This window comes from Myxine glutinosa, chromosome 11 (genome assembly GCF_964187855.1).
Source record: "Myxine glutinosa chromosome 11, kmMyxGlut1.1, whole genome shotgun sequence".
NCBI classification, from domain to species: domain Eukaryota; kingdom Metazoa; phylum Chordata; class Myxini; order Myxiniformes; family Myxinidae; genus Myxine; species Myxine glutinosa.
The window spans coordinates 111,232,926-111,255,341 of record NC_136271.1 but is presented as its reverse complement, the minus strand read 5'-3'; the positions used below and the strand labels follow the sequence as shown (position 1 = coordinate 111,255,341).

General features: G+C 42.6%; 1 protein-coding gene across 1 annotated transcript in view; it reads left to right on the top strand.

Moving 5' to 3' along the window:
- GDI2 (GDP dissociation inhibitor 2) overlaps positions 1-21,915 on the top strand; it is a 61,103-nt gene extending 39,188 nt beyond the window's left edge. Inside the window, exons 3-11 of the mRNA XM_068102445.2 lie at positions 1,116-1,215; positions 6,034-6,168; positions 12,297-12,495; positions 14,303-14,434; positions 17,523-17,622; positions 18,430-18,601; positions 18,816-18,960; positions 20,956-21,010; positions 21,108-21,915. Of these exons, the coding sequence (XP_067958546.2) occupies positions 1,116-1,215; positions 6,034-6,168; positions 12,297-12,495; positions 14,303-14,434; positions 17,523-17,622; positions 18,430-18,601; positions 18,816-18,960; positions 20,956-21,010; positions 21,108-21,260 (1,191 nt within the window). The 3' untranslated portion in view covers positions 21,261-21,915. The remainder of the gene's footprint in view (positions 1-1,115; positions 1,216-6,033; positions 6,169-12,296; positions 12,496-14,302; positions 14,435-17,522; positions 17,623-18,429; positions 18,602-18,815; positions 18,961-20,955; positions 21,011-21,107) is intronic.
- Positions 21,916-22,416: the final 501 nt, after the last annotated feature.

Genomic DNA, 22,416 nt, shown 5'->3' with positions numbered 1-22,416 from the left:
TGCTGAAGCAACCTCATGGCAAGGGTTATTCTGGGTGGTTTGCCGTTGCCAGTCAGGGGAGGAATTTGGAATTTAGCCAGGGTTACGGTGATAGTTTGTCTACTCTTCATCAAAGGACACCTTGGGATCTTTAACGTCCTCTAGGTCTAGAGGGATCCCATTTTTGTGAGACAAAGCTTGTGAAGCACCAATCCGACAGTTAAAATTCAGGTAGCAAATGAAGCCCAGGTTTGATTTCTCAGAGGTAAGTATGCCACCTCTGCACCATCCTGTCGGACATAACGTTTAGCACCCATCCATATAAAATCCTGATCATGTTCGACATCCTAGCTTCCGAGATTGGTTTCCTTTGTGCTTGCCAAATATTAACATATTAGATCCATATAGCAGTAAAAGTACTGAGTATAGCAGGACATTGAGTAGATTCTCATGTATTAAGTTTTCAAGAAAGAAAAAGAACCAAAAACCTCCCTTTCTTTTTTAATTCAAGTAACAGTGTAACAAGTTAACAAGGGTTAACAAGGGGAGATGCAGAAAATAGGGCAAAATGGAGAAGATTGTCATGGGGACCGCAAGGCTAACCCCCGCTCTTGCAGGGAAAATGGCCTTAAAATGCATGTTGCTGTTGTTGTTGTTGTTGTTATATACAAGTACACATTTGCATAAATAAATACAAAACAATTACCAGACATTTGAATACAAATAAATCAAACAATTCTGGAAGTGTACAAATTTGGTAGTACGGCTTCTTCTTCTTCCTGATCGGCAACACACTTAACTCAGAAACGTGAGCCACGTTCACTCAGAAGTGTGAGCCACTCCTCTTCCTCTCATGCCTTCCCTCTCCCCTTCCCCCCCTCCACTCCCCTCCACTCCCCTTTCCCCCCTCCCCCTGCCTGCAGAGCTCAGAGTTTTGAAACTTTCTTGCTCAGGCATCAGCACTCACAAGGTGTTTAGGACCATTCAGTACCTCCAAGAGGAAATTGTTAGGTGTGTGTCCCACACACACCGACGACAGGTATAATGTGGGCCACTGTTTGCTCAGCATTGTGATGTTAACTATTGTGGTATACAGGGTAAATGAATGACCTGTACTTTGGCTGTTTCCACCCCAGCTTTACAAAAGATTTAACATTCCGGGACCTCCTCCAGAGTCCATGGGCCGCAGCCGTGACTGGAATGTGGATCTAATCCCCAAGTTCCTGATGGCAAACGGTGAGGGCGGTTGGAAGATGTACACTATACGTCCCATGGGAATGGAAAGGCTCGTCCTTCATTCTAATCATTCACCGTTTAGTGCATATTGAGTTCACCTGTAATGGTGTCTTATGAGATCCTTGTGCTCTCAAATAGATCTTTAAAGACGGTCGAGGTAATAATGTTTCTGAACTGCAGCATGCTCACACATGTGAAGTGCATCAATAGACACCGATGAGTTCATGTAATGACGATTACATAAATTACAGATCAGCAAACTAAAGACAATGAATGCTGCCGTCGGCTGTTTCCTTTGTAATTCATCCCATGATGCAAGAGAAAAGATTTTTTGCTTTCCATCGTGTGTTAAAAAGTTGCATTAAATATTTGCTCAATTCCTCCTGTTCAGCATTAACTTGCACACGCACATGTGCAAAGTTCGTTTAAAAGAGGGAAAGTTAAAAAATCAAATTCAGAAAACATTTTACCGGTGTTTTTCTGGTGGTGGTTCATATGCAATCTGTGGCTGCTGGCTGCGTCATTTTCTGACGATGAAAATGCAATGCTGATGCAATGTCACCCCCCCCCCCCCCTCCACATTACTAGTCAGTTAGTACTTGCTTGGTGATTTTGATATATGGAGAGATAGCAGGGGCGGATCCAATGGGGGTTCACTGGGTGCACGTGAACCCTTACCCCCTCCCTTACCGCCCCTACATTTTTTTTTACCTCCGCCATCTAGAATGGACAGAGGTTGTTTTCACCGCTGTCAGTTTGTTTGCGCGCAAGATATATCAAAAAATTATTGGCGGATTTAGATGAAATCTGGTGGGCAGGTTGAGTGTGTGACATGGACAATTTTATTTGAATTTTGTGAAAATCCAAATCCGGATACGAGAATTATTAATTTTTTTAAGTGATTCTTCATCATTGAGAGATAGGGCAACAACGATATATCGTACAATATTTCAAAAAGTTGTGAATGGATTCGGCCGAAACTTGGTGGGCAGGTTCAGTGTGTTCAGACGACAAATCGATTCGATTTTGGTGAAAATCCGGATCCAGATATGAGAATTTTTAAAAGTGAATCTTCACCATGGAGCGATTGGTCTAAAAACGACATCTAAAATGATATTCCAAAAAGTTGTGGACTGATTCTGACGAAACTTAGTGGATAGGATGGGTTTGTGACAAGGACAAATCGATTCGATTTTGGTGAAGATCCGGATCAGGATCCAGATACGATAATTATTTAATTTCATAATTGATTCTTCACAAATGAGTGATAGGTTTAAAAACTATATATATAATGATGTTCCAAAAAGTTGTGGACGTTTTATAACTAAACTTGGTGGTTGAGCTGGTTGGGCGACAATAAGATGCCGATTAGATTTTGGTTCAGGTCCGAATCCAGATCCGGTTTATCAGTGGAACACAAAAGGTAACTTGTTCAACCTGGTGGAAGTATGCTCCCGACCGAGTACCGTTCTTGTTTGTCACATGATCGTCATGCGAGATATCATTGGACAATGGACAATCACGTGCATCTTTTTCTTTCACGCAACAATTAATCCAAGCCACGTTACTTTTCTCCTCTAGCTCTGTGGTAATTCCTGATACGCAGTGTTTAGATTTGTTGTGAAATATTTTACATGACATTTTACATCTTTTAGCTAAATATTGTCGTGAAAAAAATAGAAGACGAATACATCTCCCGATAATGCAAGCAATCTCTTTGTGTCTGTCTGTGTGTATGTCTGTGTGTATGTCTGTGTGTATGTCTGTGACCGCTGTTTCTCGACAACCACTGGTCCGATCTAAGTGAAACTTGCCAGGTATATTGCTGGGGACCTGAGGATGTGCCTTTTCACGGTTTGATATTAATCGGACAAGTGGTTACCAAGTTATGGCCATTTATTTAGCAAACACATACGTTTTGTACGTGAACGAAAGAACAGCGAAGGACGAGAGCGAAGACCGAAGGAACGATGAAAGTTTAAAAAAATGTTTTGCACGTACGGTCAAGCTACGGCGAAGGAACCGCGTGTGTTTGTTGTTCTCTTCTCTTTGTGCTTTTCCTTGCGATGAAATTGCAAAATGGTAAAATATGTTGGCGCTAATTGAAGAATTGGCCATTAAAACTAATTTGCGATTAATCGTAACTGCGATATGCGAACTTCAGGAAAGTGAGGCCTTATTTTTGGTACGTACGTATATCCACGTACTTACCTCCCCGCACGTACGGGCACGCACTTGTTGACTTAAATAAGGCCTGGTGGTAGATTTTGCGATCTGTGAATATTTTAACCTCAAGTGAAGCCCACCCCCACCCCCCCCCCCCCCCCCAACCCCAAAAAAATTCTGGATCCGCCCCTGGATAGGCTCGTGGATGAGATAAATCATGGAGGGCAACAGCTTTACACACTGAGAGCCTTGGCCTGCAAGTGGAACAGTTTATAGCAGAGTTGAGATTCAAACCCAGACGAGCGTGCTGACAGAAGGTAGAAGGTGAATGGGAACGGGAAAAAAGGTGAACAGGAAATCACAAATGAGTTGAGACAGTTTCCTTGCGCTGTTGTTTCCTCACATTTTTCCTTTTTAAAAAAAAAGTTTTTTATTCATTGCGATGAATATCGAGGAGAAATGCATCACAATGGAACATGAGTCCAAATCCACCAATCTGTATTGCAATAAATAAATAAAAACCACCTTTAGAGGCCATTTTTCCCCTCAAAGTGGGCTGGCCTTTTTCGGGCACCGTGGTTGTTGTTGTTTTTGTTGGTCCCCTTTTTGAAGCAATGTTTTACGGCCGGATGCCCTTCCTGCCGCCAACCCTGTTTGTCGCCTTTTACGACAAATAGGGAATTACCAGTGAGCTGGTACTCAATTAGCCGACCTCGGAAGGATGACAGGCTGAGTCAACCCCCCTGGCGTTAATTCAGCGATCGACCGGGATTCGAACCCAGGATCCTAGGATCCTAAGCTGGCACCCTAGCCGCTAAGCCAACACCAGCCAACACCAACCAATCTGTATTGCAATAATGATGATTAAAGATAGCTTTACAAACTGCTCCGTTGTAATAGACGGATCTTCGTCAAACTTTCAGAGGTTCATCAATGAGTGCTTGGGAGTGTTTTAGGCAAAAAAAAAAAGTTTTTGAAAACAAAAAGTTCATTTTTTTGGATTAAAAAAACAGAATAATCATAATTAAAAAATCGCCCAATAGTGCCGAAACCTTTTTGATTAATGACAGTTATATACAAGTACACATTGGCATAAATATATACAAAACAATCACCAGACATTTGAACACAAATAAATCAAACAATTCCGGAAGCGGTCAAAGTTGGCGGTAATGCTTCTTCTTCTTCTTGAACGTCATCATACGTAACTCAGAAACGTGATGAACGGCACATTCACCAGCATATATTCAAAGAAAAGGTAAAATGATGATTTAACATTTGTGATCGATTCTGATTTGGATGTAATTGGTTTTCCATTATATTTGCCATCATTTCAAATACTAGGGCATGCCCGTACTATATCTATATCTAAAATTATATCCCCCCCCCTCTATTTACATGAAATGGTTTGGTCCAAAGCGAACGGCTTGCGAGTGGTGACAATCCCCCCCCTCTATTTACATGCAATGGTTTGGTCCAAAGCGAACGGCTTCCGGAGTTTGGTAAAGAAATCGCCATCGCGTGCACAAACGCGCAGGAAAGCGAATGAATCGCAAATTCGTTTTTATTAGTTGTAAAACATAGTTTAACGCCAACATAGTTTGCAAACGTGAAATAAATGAATACGCTCTCAAATGTGCCATCCGAGGCAGAGTGTGCCCGCCACGTTCGGCACACGCGATCGTTCGCTGCTCTCTGATTGGTTGAATCGTTTTTTGGACATAGCTCGGTAAGTAATTGTCCGATTAATATGAAACCTTGAAAAGGCACATCCTCGGGTCCCCAGCAATATACCTGGCAAGTTAAAAGTATATCGGACCCGTGGTTGTCGAGAAACAGCGGTCACAGACAAACAAACGTACAGACAGACAGAGATTACTGGAATTATAGATAGATGTTAATGTTTCTTTTTCGCTTGACAACGCCAGGTACTCCAGCTATAAACTCTTTTATACTTTACTCGGGGTACAAATACAAATACAACTTTGTCTGGGGGTAACATAGGCTATGTGGCCGCAGCCTCATGCGGGAGTGTGGGGGGCCCGGGGAGGGGCATAATTCTCTATGTAAATGTGTACCGTGTAGCGCCACCTGGTGATGATGGCAGAGGGTATTACAATTTCCTTTTTTACCTGGGTAACACTGAGGTTAAAGCACTCTTTGCACAGGTAAATTTTTCCTCCTTCCCTTCTCCCCCTCCCCCAAAACGGAGGGGCCTGTCAAAGCCAACCCCCCTCCCCCAAATGTGTATATGTAGTATATCTTTCCCCTCCCTCTCCTGCCTCTCCCCATACATAAAGAGGATGATGAACACTCAATTATTCCTGGGCTTGCACAAAGTTCTGATATGAACATCATTGGGGCTGTGTGTGTATGGGGTTGCGGGATGAGAGAGGGGGAGCGGGTTACATGTATACCAAGCAGGTCAAACGGCAACTAAGCAACCTGGATGAATTGTGCAAAGTTGTACAGAAATTTGGAGCAACATTCCACAGTCGTACATTAATAAACAGCACGGGAGCATGAAAACAAGGTGCATTGCATATGTCGGTTAAGTTGTGTGTGAATGAAACCTTAGAGATGATGTCGAGATGGTTGTAACTTCAGGTTGACAAATGGCTGATCGACTTTCAACACCTCTTGGCTCTGCAGGTCAGCTCGTAAAGATGTTGCTGTACACAGAGGTTACCCGTTACCTGGATTTTAAAGTGGTGGAAGGAAGCTATGTGTACAAAGCAGGCAAGATATACAAGGTTCCATCAACCGAGGCTGAGGCGATGGCTTCCAGTAAGTATGTTGGGAATATTTAGGTTTGAGCAGATTTTGATCGGAATAAACTGTCATGGCTCAATATGTGGTGGACATGCTACAGTGCCTTCAGAAAGTATTCACTCCCCTTTACTTATTTCACATTTTGTTGTGTTACAGTCTGAATTTAAAATGGATTAAACCGAGATTTTCTTGTCACTGACACATAATACCCCATAATGACAAAGTGGAATGTTTAAAAAAATTTATTTCAACAAAATAATAAAAAATGAAAATCTGAAATGTCGTGAGTCAATAAGTGTTCCACCCCTTTGCTATGACACTCCAAGTTGAGCTCAGGTGCATCCAATTTCATTTGATCACCCATGAGATGTCTCTACAACTTGATTGGAGACCACCTGTGACAAATTCAATCGATTGGACACGATTTAGAAAGAAACACCTTTCAATCTAGTTCCCACAGTTGACAGTGAATATCCGAGCAGAAACTCTACCATGAAGTCCAAAGAACTGTCCGTAGAACTCCGAGATAGAATTGGGAGGAGGCATAGATCTGGGGAAGGGTATAAAACAATTCGAAGTGTTGAAAGTTCCCTAGAGTTCAGTGAGCTCCATCATTAGGAATTGGAAAGAATATGGATCTACCCATACTTCCTAGAGCTGACAGACCGAGCAAACTGAGCAACCAGGCAAAACGGACCTTAGTCAGTTTTGACCAATAACCCAATCATCGGACCTTGACCAGACCCAATGACCAATCTGACAGAACTACAGCATTCCTTGGCTGAGACGGGAGAACCTGTCGGAAGGACAAGTCTCTGCAGCCCTTCACAAATCTAGGTTTTACAGGGGAGAGTGACCAGACGAAAGCCACTCCTGGGAAAAAGGCACATGATAGCACACCTGGAGTTTGCAAAAAGGCATATAAAAGACTCTGCAAGCATGAGGCAAAAGATTCTGTGGACTGATGAGATGAAAATTGAACTCCTTGGCCTGAATGTAAAGCGCTACATCTGGCGAAAATGAACACAGCTCATCAGCCATCTAATACCATTCATATCGTGAAGCATGACGGTGGCAGCATCATGCTATGGGGATGCTTTTCAGTGGCAGGGACTGGGAGACTTGTAGGGATAGAGGGAACAATGACTGGAGCAGGCAAACTGAAGCTGTAATCACTGCCAATGACACTTCTACGAAGTAGTAACTCAGCGGATTGAATACTTGTGTAAATTAGATATTTCTGTATTTAATTGTTACTTATTTTGTGAAGATATAAAAAAACACCTTGCAATTATCTGTAAATCAATGACAAAAATAAATCTCAATTGAATCCATTTTAAATTCAGGCTGTAACACAACAATATGTGAAAAAGTTAAGGGGTGTGAATACTTTCTGAAGGCACTGTACTGTATATTGTCGCGTTCCTGGCGATTAAAATCTTTCCAAGGAACGGATAGCCGAACAAGCTGCTACTCTGAAGCATTCAGTTGAAATGTATGGCGGAGTTAATACACGCAGGGGGGGTGGGGGGGGCGGAAGTGGAAGTAGGAGGAGGAGGAGGATGCTGAAGAGCACTTACCTCACCTTGATGTGCACGGATCCCACCGGCATTCTTCAAACCTGCGGAAAATAACTCAAACCGAGGCGAGATTATAATGTACAAAAATGCCGGCTTTATTGAATGGAATGCCGGTAATACAAAATAAAACGTGCGATAATAAATAATGTTCCTAAATGGGACGTCCCCACAGACAGACACAAACACAGGCGAAGGATAAAATAAATGCAATCAAAAATAATAGGTGTGTGGTTGGCACTTATCTGCGAGCGGCTTGAACCTCGTCAGGAATCTTCCGCCCTTGGCGGGAAACGCACGCCAATTGGCGCGAACTCGTGCGTGGGAATTAGGCCTCGCTGAGCCCTCTTTCGCCTTACTGTGCGGTCCGCTCAAGTCCCGCTGCCTCCTTGGGTCGCTCGACATGGCCCCCAGCTGCACAAAGCTGGGCTACTCACACAGAGTCCACGAGCTGCGACCGCCTCGCCACACGATCGGCGCCAAACCCACATCCTTTGTTTATAGCGCTATTGAATGTTTTCGTGCTCATGAAGAAAACCAACCCGAGAGTAAAGTGAATAACTCAACAAGCAACCGCTCGCGATGCATCCACAGTAAGAAGGGCCACAAGAACAACCACGAGAAGACCAAAATATCCGCCGCTTCAATCGTGCCAAACTCAGAGCCAGAGAGTCCAGAGAAGAGTAATAAGCGACCTTTCGCTATCAAAACCAGGACGAGAAGGCACAAGGGGGGAAATGTCGGTCAGAGCGTTATTTTAATGTCCAGGCTCTGACGTCATCTGTCTTGCTTTTCCAATCAGTGAGTTGCTTCTTACTCGTCCTTGTGTCAATCAAAACCATGACAAATCATGACTCCTCGGGGCGTGGCCTCGGCCTGCTCGTTCTATCTGTGCCTCCCAAGTCGGGGTTGTCAGCAGTAGGGCTCAATGTCCTGGCTTCTGGTATGTTTATTATTAATTAGTGCCATAAAATGCACGATTCTAACTAATGTCTAATGCGGTGCCATAAGGGACATAGGCATAAATCACAGAGGGAACATGCAAGGAATTCATTAACATAATCCCTGAGCTAATTAACATGCCCCCTCCCCCCTTCCCCCCCCCCCCCCCCCCCCGTCCCCCTGCTCCCCTCTTTTACACGACATTCGGAGCACCTACCTATACAAATCTACCTGGTCTAAAGTAATCACTGCCTACCCCCTACAAACGTAACAATATGTTAAATCTGCAGTTATCACCTTTACATAAATGTTCACATATTTGTAGATGTGAAATACACATGTCAATATTTTCATAAGTTTCTACCAAATCTCTGAAGCCAATTTGTGCCATTTAGAAAAATAGTATACAGTATTTACAATGCCAGTAGAGATTTCTTATGGAGGTATGCAGACATTATTCTCCCTCAAATCCACCAATGTCAAAATTCAATCCTGCTCAAGCCCCTGGAGTCTTCTGAATTCCTTTGTTGTATGTTCCGACATGCTTTGGGAGCACATTTCCAAAATTTGATCTCATCATGCATTGACTGGCAGGATAGCATAGACCAAGAGGTATGTGCACTCGACTCTGAGCCGTCTGGCCTGGGTTATAAATCTCGACCCGACTATAAACTGTCATCCTGGTGTTAAGCATGCAGGACGATACATCAATATGTGTAGCATCCATCAAGTCATATGATCCGTCTGTCAGAATTTGTTTGCAGACTGGTTGGCAAAATAATACTTTTACATAATGAGATGCTCAAACTGTGGAAATGTATGATCAAAACATATCTGAACATACACAAATTTTCTCACAAACTGAGGGGGGTCGAGCAAGAACTTGATTTGAGATGGAATGACTTCCCTGTCATTAGTGCACAGACCTATCTTTTAAGGTAACTAGGGCATGCCCGTACGTGGGTGCCCGTTCCTTGCCAAAAAAAAAAAAAAACGCTACCCGTACGCTCTACCCCGCCCGTACGCCCGTAAACAAAAAAAACAACGCTCTTCGCTTCCGCCCTTCGCTCTGACTGAATTGGGAGAAATAATGCGCATAAGAAATCGAGAAATTATTATTTTCTCCGGAAGAAATCGAATTACGAACCGTAATGGCGCACGCGCTCGGCTCGGCTCGCTCTCACATCGGCCACGCCTACGCAACAACGCGTTCTGTGATTGGCTGCCGGAAGTGCAGTCTTCACTGTCCGGAAGGTCGCAAATCGCAGTTACGATGAATCGCAATTTAGTTTTAATTCGTTTTAAAACATAGTTGAACGCCAACATAGTTTGCCAACGTGAAATAAATGAATACGCTCTCAAATGTGCCGTCCGAGGCAGAGTCTGTTCGGCACGTTCGGCACACGTGATAGCTTGCTGCTCTCTGATTGGTTGAATCGTTTTTTGGACATAGCTCGGTAACTACTTCTCCGATTAATATGAAACCTTGAAAAGGCACATCCTCGGGTCCCCAGCAATATACCTGGCAAGTTTCAAGTATATCGGACCCGTGGTTGTCGAGAAACAGCGGTCACAGACAAACAAACAAACACACACACAGACACACAGACACACAGACACACACACACACACACACAGAGATTGCTGGAATTATAGATAGATGTACAGACCTGTTTTTGTCGTGTCGCACATACAGTCACGTGAAAAGTAAGTACACCCTGTGTAAAGTTTTGACTTTTTCAACATATTTCAACATACAGCTATTTGATCTTCATTTAAACAATATTGATAGATAAAGGTGATATAATATAACAAATATCATGAAACATTTACATTTTGTCGTCTATTGTATAATTTAAATAAACATAAATGCAAATTTTGCATGTGGAAAAAGTAAGTACACCCCTACATTTATCACTACTTCAAATACATAAAATTAGAATCAGGTGCACCAGCTCAGGTGCAAATGATTATAACATCGTTAGAGAGGATCTTGGAGGAACCTGTCTTATTTAAACCTCAGACATTTAGTTTGGTTTGCTCTTTGTTGTTGAAGTGTGCGGCGTCACCATGCCTAGATCAAAAGAGCTCTCAGAGGCCTTCAGAAAGAAGGTTGTAGATGCCTACGAGTCTGGGAAGGGATTTAAAAAGATCTCCAAACAATTTGAAATCAATCATTCGACTGTCCGGAAGATCATCTACAAGTGGAGAAGATTCCAAACAATTGCCAACTTGTTCAAGCCAGGCCGCCCCAGCAAGTTCAGCCCAAGAGCAGACCGCAAGATGCTGAAAGAAGTCTCTAAGAACCCCAGAATGTCATCATGGGACCTACAGGTAGCTCTTGCCACTGTTGATGTCAAAGTGCACGAGTCTACCATGAGAAAGAGGCTGCACAAATTTGATCTACATGGGAGGTGTGCCAGGAGGAAACCTTTGCTGTCCAGAAAGAACATCAGGGCAAGATTAAAGTTTGCCAATGAACACCGAGGCAAAGACCAGCACTTCTAGAACAATGTGCTCTGGACAGATGAGTCAAAGGTAGAGCTATTTGGCCACAGTACCAGAAGACATGTTTGGCGAAAACCAAAGGCAGCATTTGACCACAAGAACCTGATACCAACTGTAAAGCATGGTGGTGGAAATGTTATGGTTTGGGGCAGCTTTGCTGCATCAGGGCCTGGGCAGCTCACCATCATAGAATCCACTATGAATTCTTCATTGTACCAGAGGGTGCTTGAGGATAATGTGAGGCCATCTGTCGGAAAGTTGAAGTTCAACCGAAGGTGAACCTTGCAACATGACAATGACCCTAAACATACCAGTAAATCCACCAAGGAATGGCTGAAAAGAAAGAAATGGAGTGTTCTGGAATGGCCAAATCAAAGCCCGGATCTAAATCCCATCGAGATGTTGTGGGGGGATTTGAAACGGGCTGTGCATGCAAGAAACCCCTCAAACATCGCACAGCTGAAAGAATTCTGCATGGAGGAGTGGGCAAAAATTTCTCCCAGTCGATGTCAGAGACTGGTAGACAGTTATAAGAAACGCCTACTTGAGGTTGTTTCTGCCAAAGGGGGCAATACCACCTATTAGAGCCAAGGGTGTACTTACTTTTTCCACATGCGAAATTTGCATTTATGTTTATTTAAATTATACAATGGACTACAAAATGTAAATGTTTCATGATATTTGTTATATTATATCACCTTTATCTATCAATATTGTTTAAATGAAGATCAAATAGCTGTATGTTGAAATATGTTGAAAAAGTCAAAACTTTACATGGGGTGTACTTACTTTTTCACGTGACTGTATATGGTCTTTATAGATTGGCATTGAGCTGTCACCTGTAGATTAGAACGTGCACCTGTCATTCGTGGTTGGTGCATGAGTTTGTCTTTGGAAGAGTGGTATGGTGCAGGGACCTGTGATTGGTAGAATGGTGGCAGTGACCTAACTTTGGTGGCAGGGACCTAACATTGGTAGAGTAGCACACAGACCAGTAATCGGTAGTCCACTTGTCATGTATTGTCCTGGATAACGAATAATTTTACACTAATACTGTGTTTGAATATGTGGTACACTAGGTAAAACTTTCTTCTTCATCTTTTTTCTCATACCCAGAACTTATGGCATTGATGGAAAAAAATCGTTTCCGTAAGTTCCTCGCATTTGTTGCTGCCTTTGATGAGTCTGACCCCAAGACTTGCAAGGATGTTGATCCCTCAAGAACAACCATGCGTGACATCTACAAGATGTTTGAGCTCGGACAGGATGTTATTGACTTCACGGGACATGCTCTGGCTCTATACCTCACTGACGAGTGAGTGTGCTCTCTTTGTTTTGGTACGAGTGCAATACAGGCCATTAGGCCAAATAATAATAATACACACGATATTATTGTGCCCGAAAAAGGCCAACCCCTGCTCTGCGGGGGAAAATGGCCTTCACATCGCCTATGTTACCCCCCAGACAAATTTCCCAATGGTGAAGAATCTCTTTTAAAATTTTACTAACCGGATCCGGATCTTCACCAAAATGTAATCATTTTATCCTTGCCACATACACTACCTCTCCGCCAAATTTCATCCAAATCCATCCATAACTTTTTGAGATATCCTGCTATGTATCGTTTTTGGCCCTATCTCCCAGGTGAAGAATCACTTAAGAAATTAAATAATTCTCATATCCGAATCCTTATTCAGATCTTCACCAAAATTGAAGCGAATCGTCCTTGTCAGACACCCAACCGGTCCACCAAGTTTGGTCCAAATCCGTCCACAACCTTTTGAGATATCCTGCTATGCATCGTTTTTGGCCCTATTTCCCAATGGTGAAGAATCACTTTAAAAATTTCGAATCCGGATCTTCACCAAAATCTAATCATTTCGTCCTTGTCACATATGCTACATCTCTGCCAAATTTCGTCCGAATCCATCCACAACTTTTTGAGATATTTTGTTCATAGACAAACAGACAGACAGACAGGGGTAAAAACATAACCTCCATCCACCTTTGGTGGCGGAGGTAACAAGGTGCAAAACCGATCCCCTTAACTACAGACATACCGATCAGACTCCATGACCTTAAAATCATCAGCAAAGGTTATATAATCCATCATTACAGTTGATTTGAAATCCTTCCTTTTCTCCAACAACCTTATCTCAGATCACCAATTCAAATGCAGACTAGGTCACTCCACCTAGGGAGAGTAGGAACAGCTTGCCCAACAATGGAATGATGGAAGTCATCAATGTCAAACATGAGATCAGGTCTGTCTCTCTAGAGGTCTGTCTGTCTATATATCGAGCTGTCCATAGTCCTGCCTTACTCTCCAAACTCTAAGCCCATGAAACTTCCCCATTCTATTCAATCTCATTCTTCACTCAGTCTTCAAGACAGCTGTTCACCACCATCTCAGATCATCTCACATCCAAAATCATGATCTTTTCTTCACCCGTCAACCCCACCCCCACCCCAGCCTCCTTCCAAATTTCCAGTTTACCCTTTGTGAGACTTTGCTTCTGTATCCTTCTTATCCACCCCATTCTTCCCCACCCGTAATTTCTCCCCTCGCCCATTATCTGGCCAGGTCTCCCTCTATTTTGCCCTTCAACCCTGCTCTTGGTGCCCCTTCCCTTTCTCTACTATTGCTTTTGTTCTGTTGCGTCCTAATCTGTTCAGTGTTCTTGCTCTTCCAGAAGCCTTGACCTTGGATACAAAAACAAATCTGAGACACTTTGAGAAAAGTTTTGGACAATGTATATACAGATACATGTTATTCTTAAGAGGTTATAGTCATATTGAACATATCCTGGTAGGAAACAGAACTTGACTTCCCTTTATATAACTGTCATAGTTTTATACTTTGTCATGAATAGTTTATGGACTGGCAGGATAGTCCAGCGATATGCTCACTCACTTCGAAGCTGTTTAGCCTGGGTTTGCATCTCGCCCAGCGAGAAACTGCCGTCCTGGTGTTTCACAGGCAGGGCGTGGCATAAGTGGGTGCATTCCATCCATTGCGAGTACATCTGCAAACACTCTTCTAGCCGGTGACGGTTCAGTTAAAGCTGGTGTGACGTTGAATGTATCCTCAAACTAAATGTTTATCGTTGCCTGCCTCTCAGGTACCTGGATCAACCATGCCAGGAAACTATCAACCGCATCAAGTTGTACAGTGAGTCCTTGTCTCGATATGGCAAGAGTCCTTACCTATACCCACTCTATGGGCTCGGAGAGCTTCCACAAGGATTTGCAAGGTACTTGTGTGTTTATTTGTTTCTGGTTGAATGCTTTCGACATCCTGACATGACCATCTTCAAAAAATACCCATTGGGCTTGTATGAAAACTGATTCTGTTGCTGCACCATATAGGAGTATGCTGCTGTAAGATGTGCATCTGCCTACTGTATGTAACAGTGTTCCAGGCAGGTTGTTTGTAGTGAGTGGTCCTTCATCATGACATGTTTCATCATTGTGTGTACCAACCCTTGGATGAACATTACGCTGGGTGTCCCATCTCTTAGCAATTGTTGCTGAACGTTACAGACCCCACGGTGTCCTTCACGAAGAGTAGGCCAGCTATCGCCGGCACTCTAAACAAATTCCAAATTCCTGCCGAGCAAGTTGTCTGTTCTTCTTGGAGGTTCCTTGACACCAGGTTACACTCCATGTTCTTCCTTGGCACCAACACAGGCTGAGTGTGTAGGAGAAATGGTTCCTGAGTGGTTCCTTGACGCAGGCTGAATGGTTCCTTGACACCAGGTTGCTACCTTAAAGTGTGGTTGCTATCTCAGCAACGGGTTCTGCACAATACAAATTAACTAAATAGGTAGTTTGCATATTTCATGTGAATGGTCTTCTTCGTACACAAAGGGCAACCTACACACTCTACTTTGCTTCTTGCATGGCTGGCGTGAGGCTATCCTGCCAGTCGACAGGTATGACCGGCCATAGTTCCAATGCAAGTCCACTAATTCTGCAATGTGGTCATATTCACATTATGCTTAAACTGACCGAATATCTCTCTAGTTATTTAATATTTCTATTATTGCTATTATTTTATCAACCTTGATCGAAAATAAACTTTGTTTTAATGAGTACAAATTCTGCTGGATTATAAATTTTAGCTCTCGTGTTCTCTAAGCCCTAATTGTTTGGTATTTTGGAAAAATGTGAATCTCCTGTATTTAACCTTCCACCCTAACTTGTCATAAAATGCTTTTTATTTACATAATCCACCTTGTTTTATTCGAACAATAGCACAAACTAGACGTGTGTATGTGTGTGCATGTGTGTACATGCTTGAATATCCAACTCAGGTCACCCGCTTCCCAGTCACCAACTAGAACTAGAGAGTTGATCCAACACCTTACCCCACACAGTCTTGAAAAATAGGACATGGGAAGTGTCTTTTTCAACTCTTGCTTTTTGTTTCCGAGCACCATCTATATTTCCGAGTAAAGTTTTACCCCAGTACTATTAAACTGAGGATTTTTGGAAGTGTAAACCCAGAAATTTGTGTCCATATATAGCTATACTGTGTTCAAAAAGTATCCTACCTTTATTTTTCGTGCGTAAAAAAGAAGAAGCTAGGGAGGCGTTGATTGGTGCATGTATGTAGGCGATCCTAATGCGCACGCGTGAATTTTTTCCCACCTGCAGAAGCTGTCATTCGACGGCAGACCGCCGATGAGTGAGGACATGTAAGTGAGCGCCGTCGGATTTTCGTTTTTGACAAAATGATGGAAAAACTTGAACAACGCTACTGCATCAAATTTTGTGTAAAGCTTGGCGATTCCCAAGTGGAAACGATCCGCAAGATTCAACACCGTTCATTCCATTATGAAGGAGGATTTGGGCTTCAGGAGAATCTCAGCGAAGTTCGTACCAAAGCTGCTAACGATTGAGCAGAAGCAACTCCGTTTGGAGATCGTACAGGACATGCTGGAGACTGTGAACAGCGATCCCAGCTTCCTCCACACAGTGATCACTGGCGATGAGTCCTGGGTTTATGGGTACGACCCAGAAACCAAGTTGCAATCATCACAATGGAAGCATCCAACATCCCCGAGGCCAAAAAACACAAAATTTGATGCAGTAGCGTTGTTCAAGTTTTTCCGTCATTTTCTCAAAAACGAAAATCCGACGGCGCTCGCTTACATGTCCTCAATCATCGGCGGTCTGCCGTCGAATGACAGCTTCTGCAGGTGGGAAAAAATTCACGCGTGCGCATTAGGATCGCCTACATACGTGCACCAATCAACGCCTCCCTAGCTTCTTTTTTTTACGCACGAAAAATAAAGGTCGGATACTTTTTGAACATACTACGTACAGTCGGGCCCTGCTATTTGCAGTTCCGCTATTCACGGGTTCCGCATATTCACAGTTGATAAAATGCGACCTGTTTCTCTATTCACGGAAAAGTGTCCCGCGAATTCGCGGTTTTTTTCCTTTTCGCGGCGTTTTTCCACGAATTCCCGGTTTTTCAGGGGCGCAAAAAAAAAATTCAAGCCGCTAGCTTGCCACATTTATAAAACCCATCTTTCACCAGCCATGCACAAAGCAGCTTGACGTACGCAAAAAACATGTTCTATGAGCCGCGAGCATGACCTGTTTCGACATTTGCTGCCGTGTACTTCGCGTTTTCATCGACCTTTGCGGATTATCATCAACATTCGTGGGATTTGCCTCCACATTTGCCGTTTTATCGCTGACATTCGTGGTCTTTGTCTCGCCATTTCCGGGACTTTCATTGATCTTCGCGGATTATCGTCAACATTCTCGGGATTTGCTTCACCATTCGCAGATTTTACCTCTCTATTCGCGGATTTTCGCAACTCGGGAACCTATCCTTCCACCACCTTATATACCACATTAAATTAGTTATTCGTGCCTGTTGTTTGTGTCCTTTATGGCACCCCTATAAACAAAGCTTTATGTTTGGAATGATTTACAATTTTGTTTTGATGCCAGACAGGCAGACAGAGTAAAATAATTATCTCGCTCCTCTGTGCACATGCACAATCAGGACGAAATTCTATACAATTTGCCAAATTCAGAGTCAAAGCACTCCTATACTGCAGGTTCTTCTTTAGATTTATGTTCTACATTGTTCGAAATATAAAATTCAATTGAAGTAGTTCCTCGATTAAGGACTGACATCTGACAGACAGAGTGAACCAATTGCTTGACCCTGCTTTGTGCTACGAGCGTGGGATAATTAATATTCCTTATATTGTCCGTTTGGGCATGCCTGGGCCGCAACACTAAAGGCGCTACCGTCATTAGTGACAAAATGGCTGTTCCAAGTTTAGTCATGTTAATTTGTGTGTTCTCCATTCACAGGCTGAGTGCAATTTTTGGTGGAACATACATGCTCAACAAACCAGTGGATGAAATTGTGATGGAGAACGGGCGTGTGGTTGGGGTGAAGTCAGAGGGAGAGGTGAATAATTAAAGTCTGACAACTCCTTTTAGGCAATGAGACTAATACCACTCTCACTTGCTTCTTAGCATCTGCAACTCTTCCACTTTATCATTAGAGCTTGGGTGTGCTACCTCGATTGGCCATTTCTCATGACCATCATTGTAGTTTTACACTGTGGAAAGTGTTCATCTGCTGTTTATTACCCTCCATTGACGACACACATTGCGAGCAGTCAGATGCATATGAACATCCTCAGCAGCCAGATGCCCTCTTCTTTTGTATAATGAGCTTAAAAAAATTAATCATCTAAGGATTTGTAATTTCACTACCGGGCACTCAAATACTTGATATTCAACCCCCATCAATTTAAATTGAACTAGAATAGCACTCAGCAGAGCGCATACCTCCGCCATGCTGAACAGTTCACGTTTTGTATCCACTGATAGGTCGGATCTGCATCCAGACCTGAACCAAAATCTAATCGACTTGTTCTTGTCACCTAACCAACTCATCAGCAAGTTTTGTCATAACCCGTCCACAACGTTTTGAAATATCATGTTTGGCCCTATCTCTCAATGCTGAAGTCACTTAAAAATTTTAAACTTCCCTTGTCCAAATCTAGATCTTCACCAAAATCTAATTAATTTTTCCTTATCACACACCCAACCTGTCCACCAAGTTTCATCCAAATCTGTCCACAACTTTTTGAAATGTCCTCCTCATATACATCTGATTAGTTTCATACGTGGTACACAAAAAGAACACGTCTTCAACTGGAACAGGTCTAGCTGCACTACCCACAAACCCCCGAATTTCTTCCTGTAGGTGGCACGGTGCAAGCAGGTGATCTGCGAACCAAGCTACGCTCCTGATCACGTCCACAAGCTTGGCCAGGTGGTGCGCGTCATCTGCATCTTGAGTCATCCAATCACGAACACGGAAAATGCTAATTCTTGCCAGATCATCATCCCACAGAACCAGGTCAATCGCAATTCTGGTGAGGTGGCTAGCTGTTATGCATGTGCTATTTTGCTAGAGTTAATGTGCAATCCTGTAGCGAAGGTTTGATCCTGCATTGGGTGAAGGGGACGAGGCGATCAGTCTTGATTGAGGTCCTTGTGTTTCTTGTGTGTTTGTGCCTCCGGTACATTGTAGCTGTAATATTTATTAACTTCCTCTTCCTCTATTCACCTTGGCACCCCGGAATGCAGACATTTATGTGTGCATGATATCATTTGCACACAATGTGGCTGCACAGGGAAAGTATGTAGCCATTGCCAGTACTACTGTAGAGACAGAAGATCCTGCCAAGGAAGTACAACCTGCACTTGACCTCCTTGAACCCATTGACCAGAAGTGAGTATTGTACTTATTAAACTACACAACTGTCGCAGCCTTAAGAATTGTATTTAGCCTTAGCTAATTTAGCCTTAGCTAAATTCAAAAACGCTGATCAGTATTTTCACATCAAACATTCTGGATATTCTATATTTTCCAAAACTAACATTGATTACCGTTTACTAATGACTTTGCAAAGTTCAAAATTGTAAAAGTGGAACTTTAGCTCAATAAGCTGTGCAGCCCGTAAAGCAGTGTATCGGAGATATCTTGCTGCATGCGCATCGTTCCAGCTTAGTTTGGGTCATGAACACCAATATATCCGCGAATGTTTTTGGAGGGCACATTTGGCAAATTTAGATTTACGTACATCAAGAAAACACCACAGAGGTTCAAACTAAATTTTAACGCAATACAGCCTTACTCTGGTGCACAATTTTACGATATGAAAAACCAACAGAATGGTAAAACTAGACCGGCACTTGGAAGAGTGCATACTTCCGCCAGGCTTCACAGTTTACGTTTTGTATCCCAATGATAGGCCGGATCTGGATCTGGACCTGAACCAAAATTGAATCAGCTTGTTGTTGTCACCTAACCAACTCATCCACCAAGTTTTGTCATAATCCATTTACAACTCTGAGATAGCGTGCTATATATTGGTTTTGGCCCCATCTCTCAATGGTAAAGAATTAATTTTAAAAAATTCTCGTATCCGGATCTGGATCATCAACAAAATCGATTCAATTCGTCATTATCACCCATCAAACAGGTCCACCAAGTTTTGGCTGAATCAGTCCATAACATAACATATATCCTACTCACAAACAGATGTGGCAGAGGTAATAATTTTCACTATAAAATGGAGAACATTTTACACGAGAAAAAGCAAAATTGATAAACACTTACAGTCTTACACTGGCATTTTGGAAAAAGAAAATCTTTTCTTATAAAATAAGGATCTTCGTGTTATAGATGCCAGACAAATGTCACAAAGATTGCATCATTTTCAGAGGATTTGTACTCTACTAAAATTTGGTTTTCTACGTTTTATCAAAGTACAAGGTCTTAGCTTAGACCATGTGTCCCTCCTCATAGGCTTATACCATATGACATTGGATAGGTCATTTTTATCTGTTGACAATATCTTTGTGTTGGGGGTTAAGTCCTGATTTTCGTACACCATTGGAAGCCAGCCAGTGTTGTGTGTGGTAGAGGTTAGCTAGATTAAGGGCATCATGTGATTTGTCCTTCCTGCCACACCGGCGAGAGTGAGGCAAGGTGAAAAGGACCCCCGAGAAAGTCATTAGTATGCGGTCGCCCCACACGTGGCACAATAAAGTCCACTCTATTCTTACTCCTCCTTCTGGCGTGACATCATCGCCGGTGCCATTAAGGTTGTCACCTGGGGTGGGACCCCCAGGAACACCGTCCCACTGCGGTAACAATACAGCTCGCTATTGCCCAGAGCCGCGAGCTGTCACCATTTTAGTGGCAGCACCATGTGAATGGCAAGAGGAGTTGGAAGGGGGTGGGGGGAGGAGAAACTATTTGAGGACCTGATGTGTGGCATTTGCTCTCTTTCACTCAATGGTGAAAAATCACTTGAAAATTAAATAATTATCGTATCCGAATCCATATTCAGATGTTCACCAAAACTGAACCAATTCTTCCTTGTCACACACCCAACCTCTCCACCAAGTTTTGTCTGAATCCATCCACAACCTTTTGAGATATCTTGTTCACAGACAAACAAACAAACAGGGGTGAAAACGTAACCTCCATCCACCTTTGGTGGCGCAGGTAATGACATCCAATTGAAAAAGCCATTGTTGTCGTAAACTGTATAAACTCATGCTCGAGCGTGTTCAGCAATACAATCTCTAAGAGCTATTCTTTCTGCTTCAGTAAAATCGTTTATAATACAGACTCTCAGGTTTCAGAACTTTTGTGAAAGTTGTGCAAACGCTACTGGTCTGCATTATAATTATTTGTTTTTGCTGTACTACACAGGTTCCTGAGTGTTTGTGACATCTACGAACCAAGCAATTTAGGAGAGGAAAGTCAGGTAATGCAATGCTAGTTTGAAGGTAGCGTTCGCCTTTTAGCCGCATCATTCCGAACCCCCAAAATCAACATCGTGTTCGCTCTCTTTCCCACAACAGATCTTCATCTCCCGTTCATATGATGCCACGACCCATTTTGAAACAACCTGCCAGGACATCAAGGATATTTACAAGCGTGTGATGGGCGTGGAATTTGACTTTGAGGAGGTGAAGCGTAAAAAGAATGACACTTTTGGAGAAGAGGATAAATGAAGAAAACAAGACTCCAAAATACCTCGTTTGGCCCAAATACGTACAGCAGGTTATTTTTGTTTTTTATTTCTTGGTTTTTGGTTGGTTCATTTATTTGGCTTAACGGAAATGAGCGTCCAAAGTAAGGAAAAGTGTCCAAAGTGTAAGCCGAATTGCAATAATTGGTTGATACACTCCTCACTGTGAAGTTTGACCAGTGTGTTTTGATTGCTCACGATTTGTTTGTGATAACGTCGTATCAATTCCCTTAATGCAGAAGATGCGCACTCACTGATAGCAGAGAAGTTGTTTGGATCATGGCCTTTTGTAGTTTATTTAAATGCATTTTCACATGGAATGCACAACATATGATAACGATTGCTGTTATTAATAGGTGCTGTTGTTATGTTTGAGTCATCTCCCTCACCTATAGATTTGTTATATGGAGTTGCCCTTCCTTTTTGCACTCCTCTACCCAACTCCTCCCCTCCGAGCTCCTTCACATCCTTTGAATGAAGTACTGACAGGTAGACCGCCTATGTGCTGATACTATGTGAAAACATTATGTAGTTCTATTATTAACTGAACAACTTCGCTGTAACAGTGACTACAATCATGAATTACCTGTTCCTGAACTGTAAATGTCAAACCTCAATAAACAAGCTTAAAACACTCAGATTGAGTGTCACAACATGTGCATATTACGAATAATTTTAACACAAAGAGCAATCAGAGATTGCAAACCCTCACCAGGATGTATTTTCAGCGGTTTTTAAAGGTTTTTGTGTTAAATCAAATATGGCGGCCGAACCACGTGACCGATGACGTCATCATTTTTTTCCTAAACTAATTTGTTCCTAGATTGTGCTCAAGAAATTTAATCTTGATTGGATGAAGTTTTGTACTTGTCGAATTATGACGTCATAATGGAGGCACCTATGACATCATCATTAACATATTTTATCCCCCATGGAGAGTTCTTTACAATGAGCCACGTGTCAATTTTTTCTGTTCAGCACTTTCGGAGATATTGAGGTACAAACTTTTTCGGTTTTTCCAAGATGGCGGCCGAACCACGTGACCCATGACGTCATCATTATTATTTTTTCTCCACCAGTTAATGCCAATATGGCGCTCAAGAAATTTAATCTCGATTGGATGAAGTTTTGTACTTGTC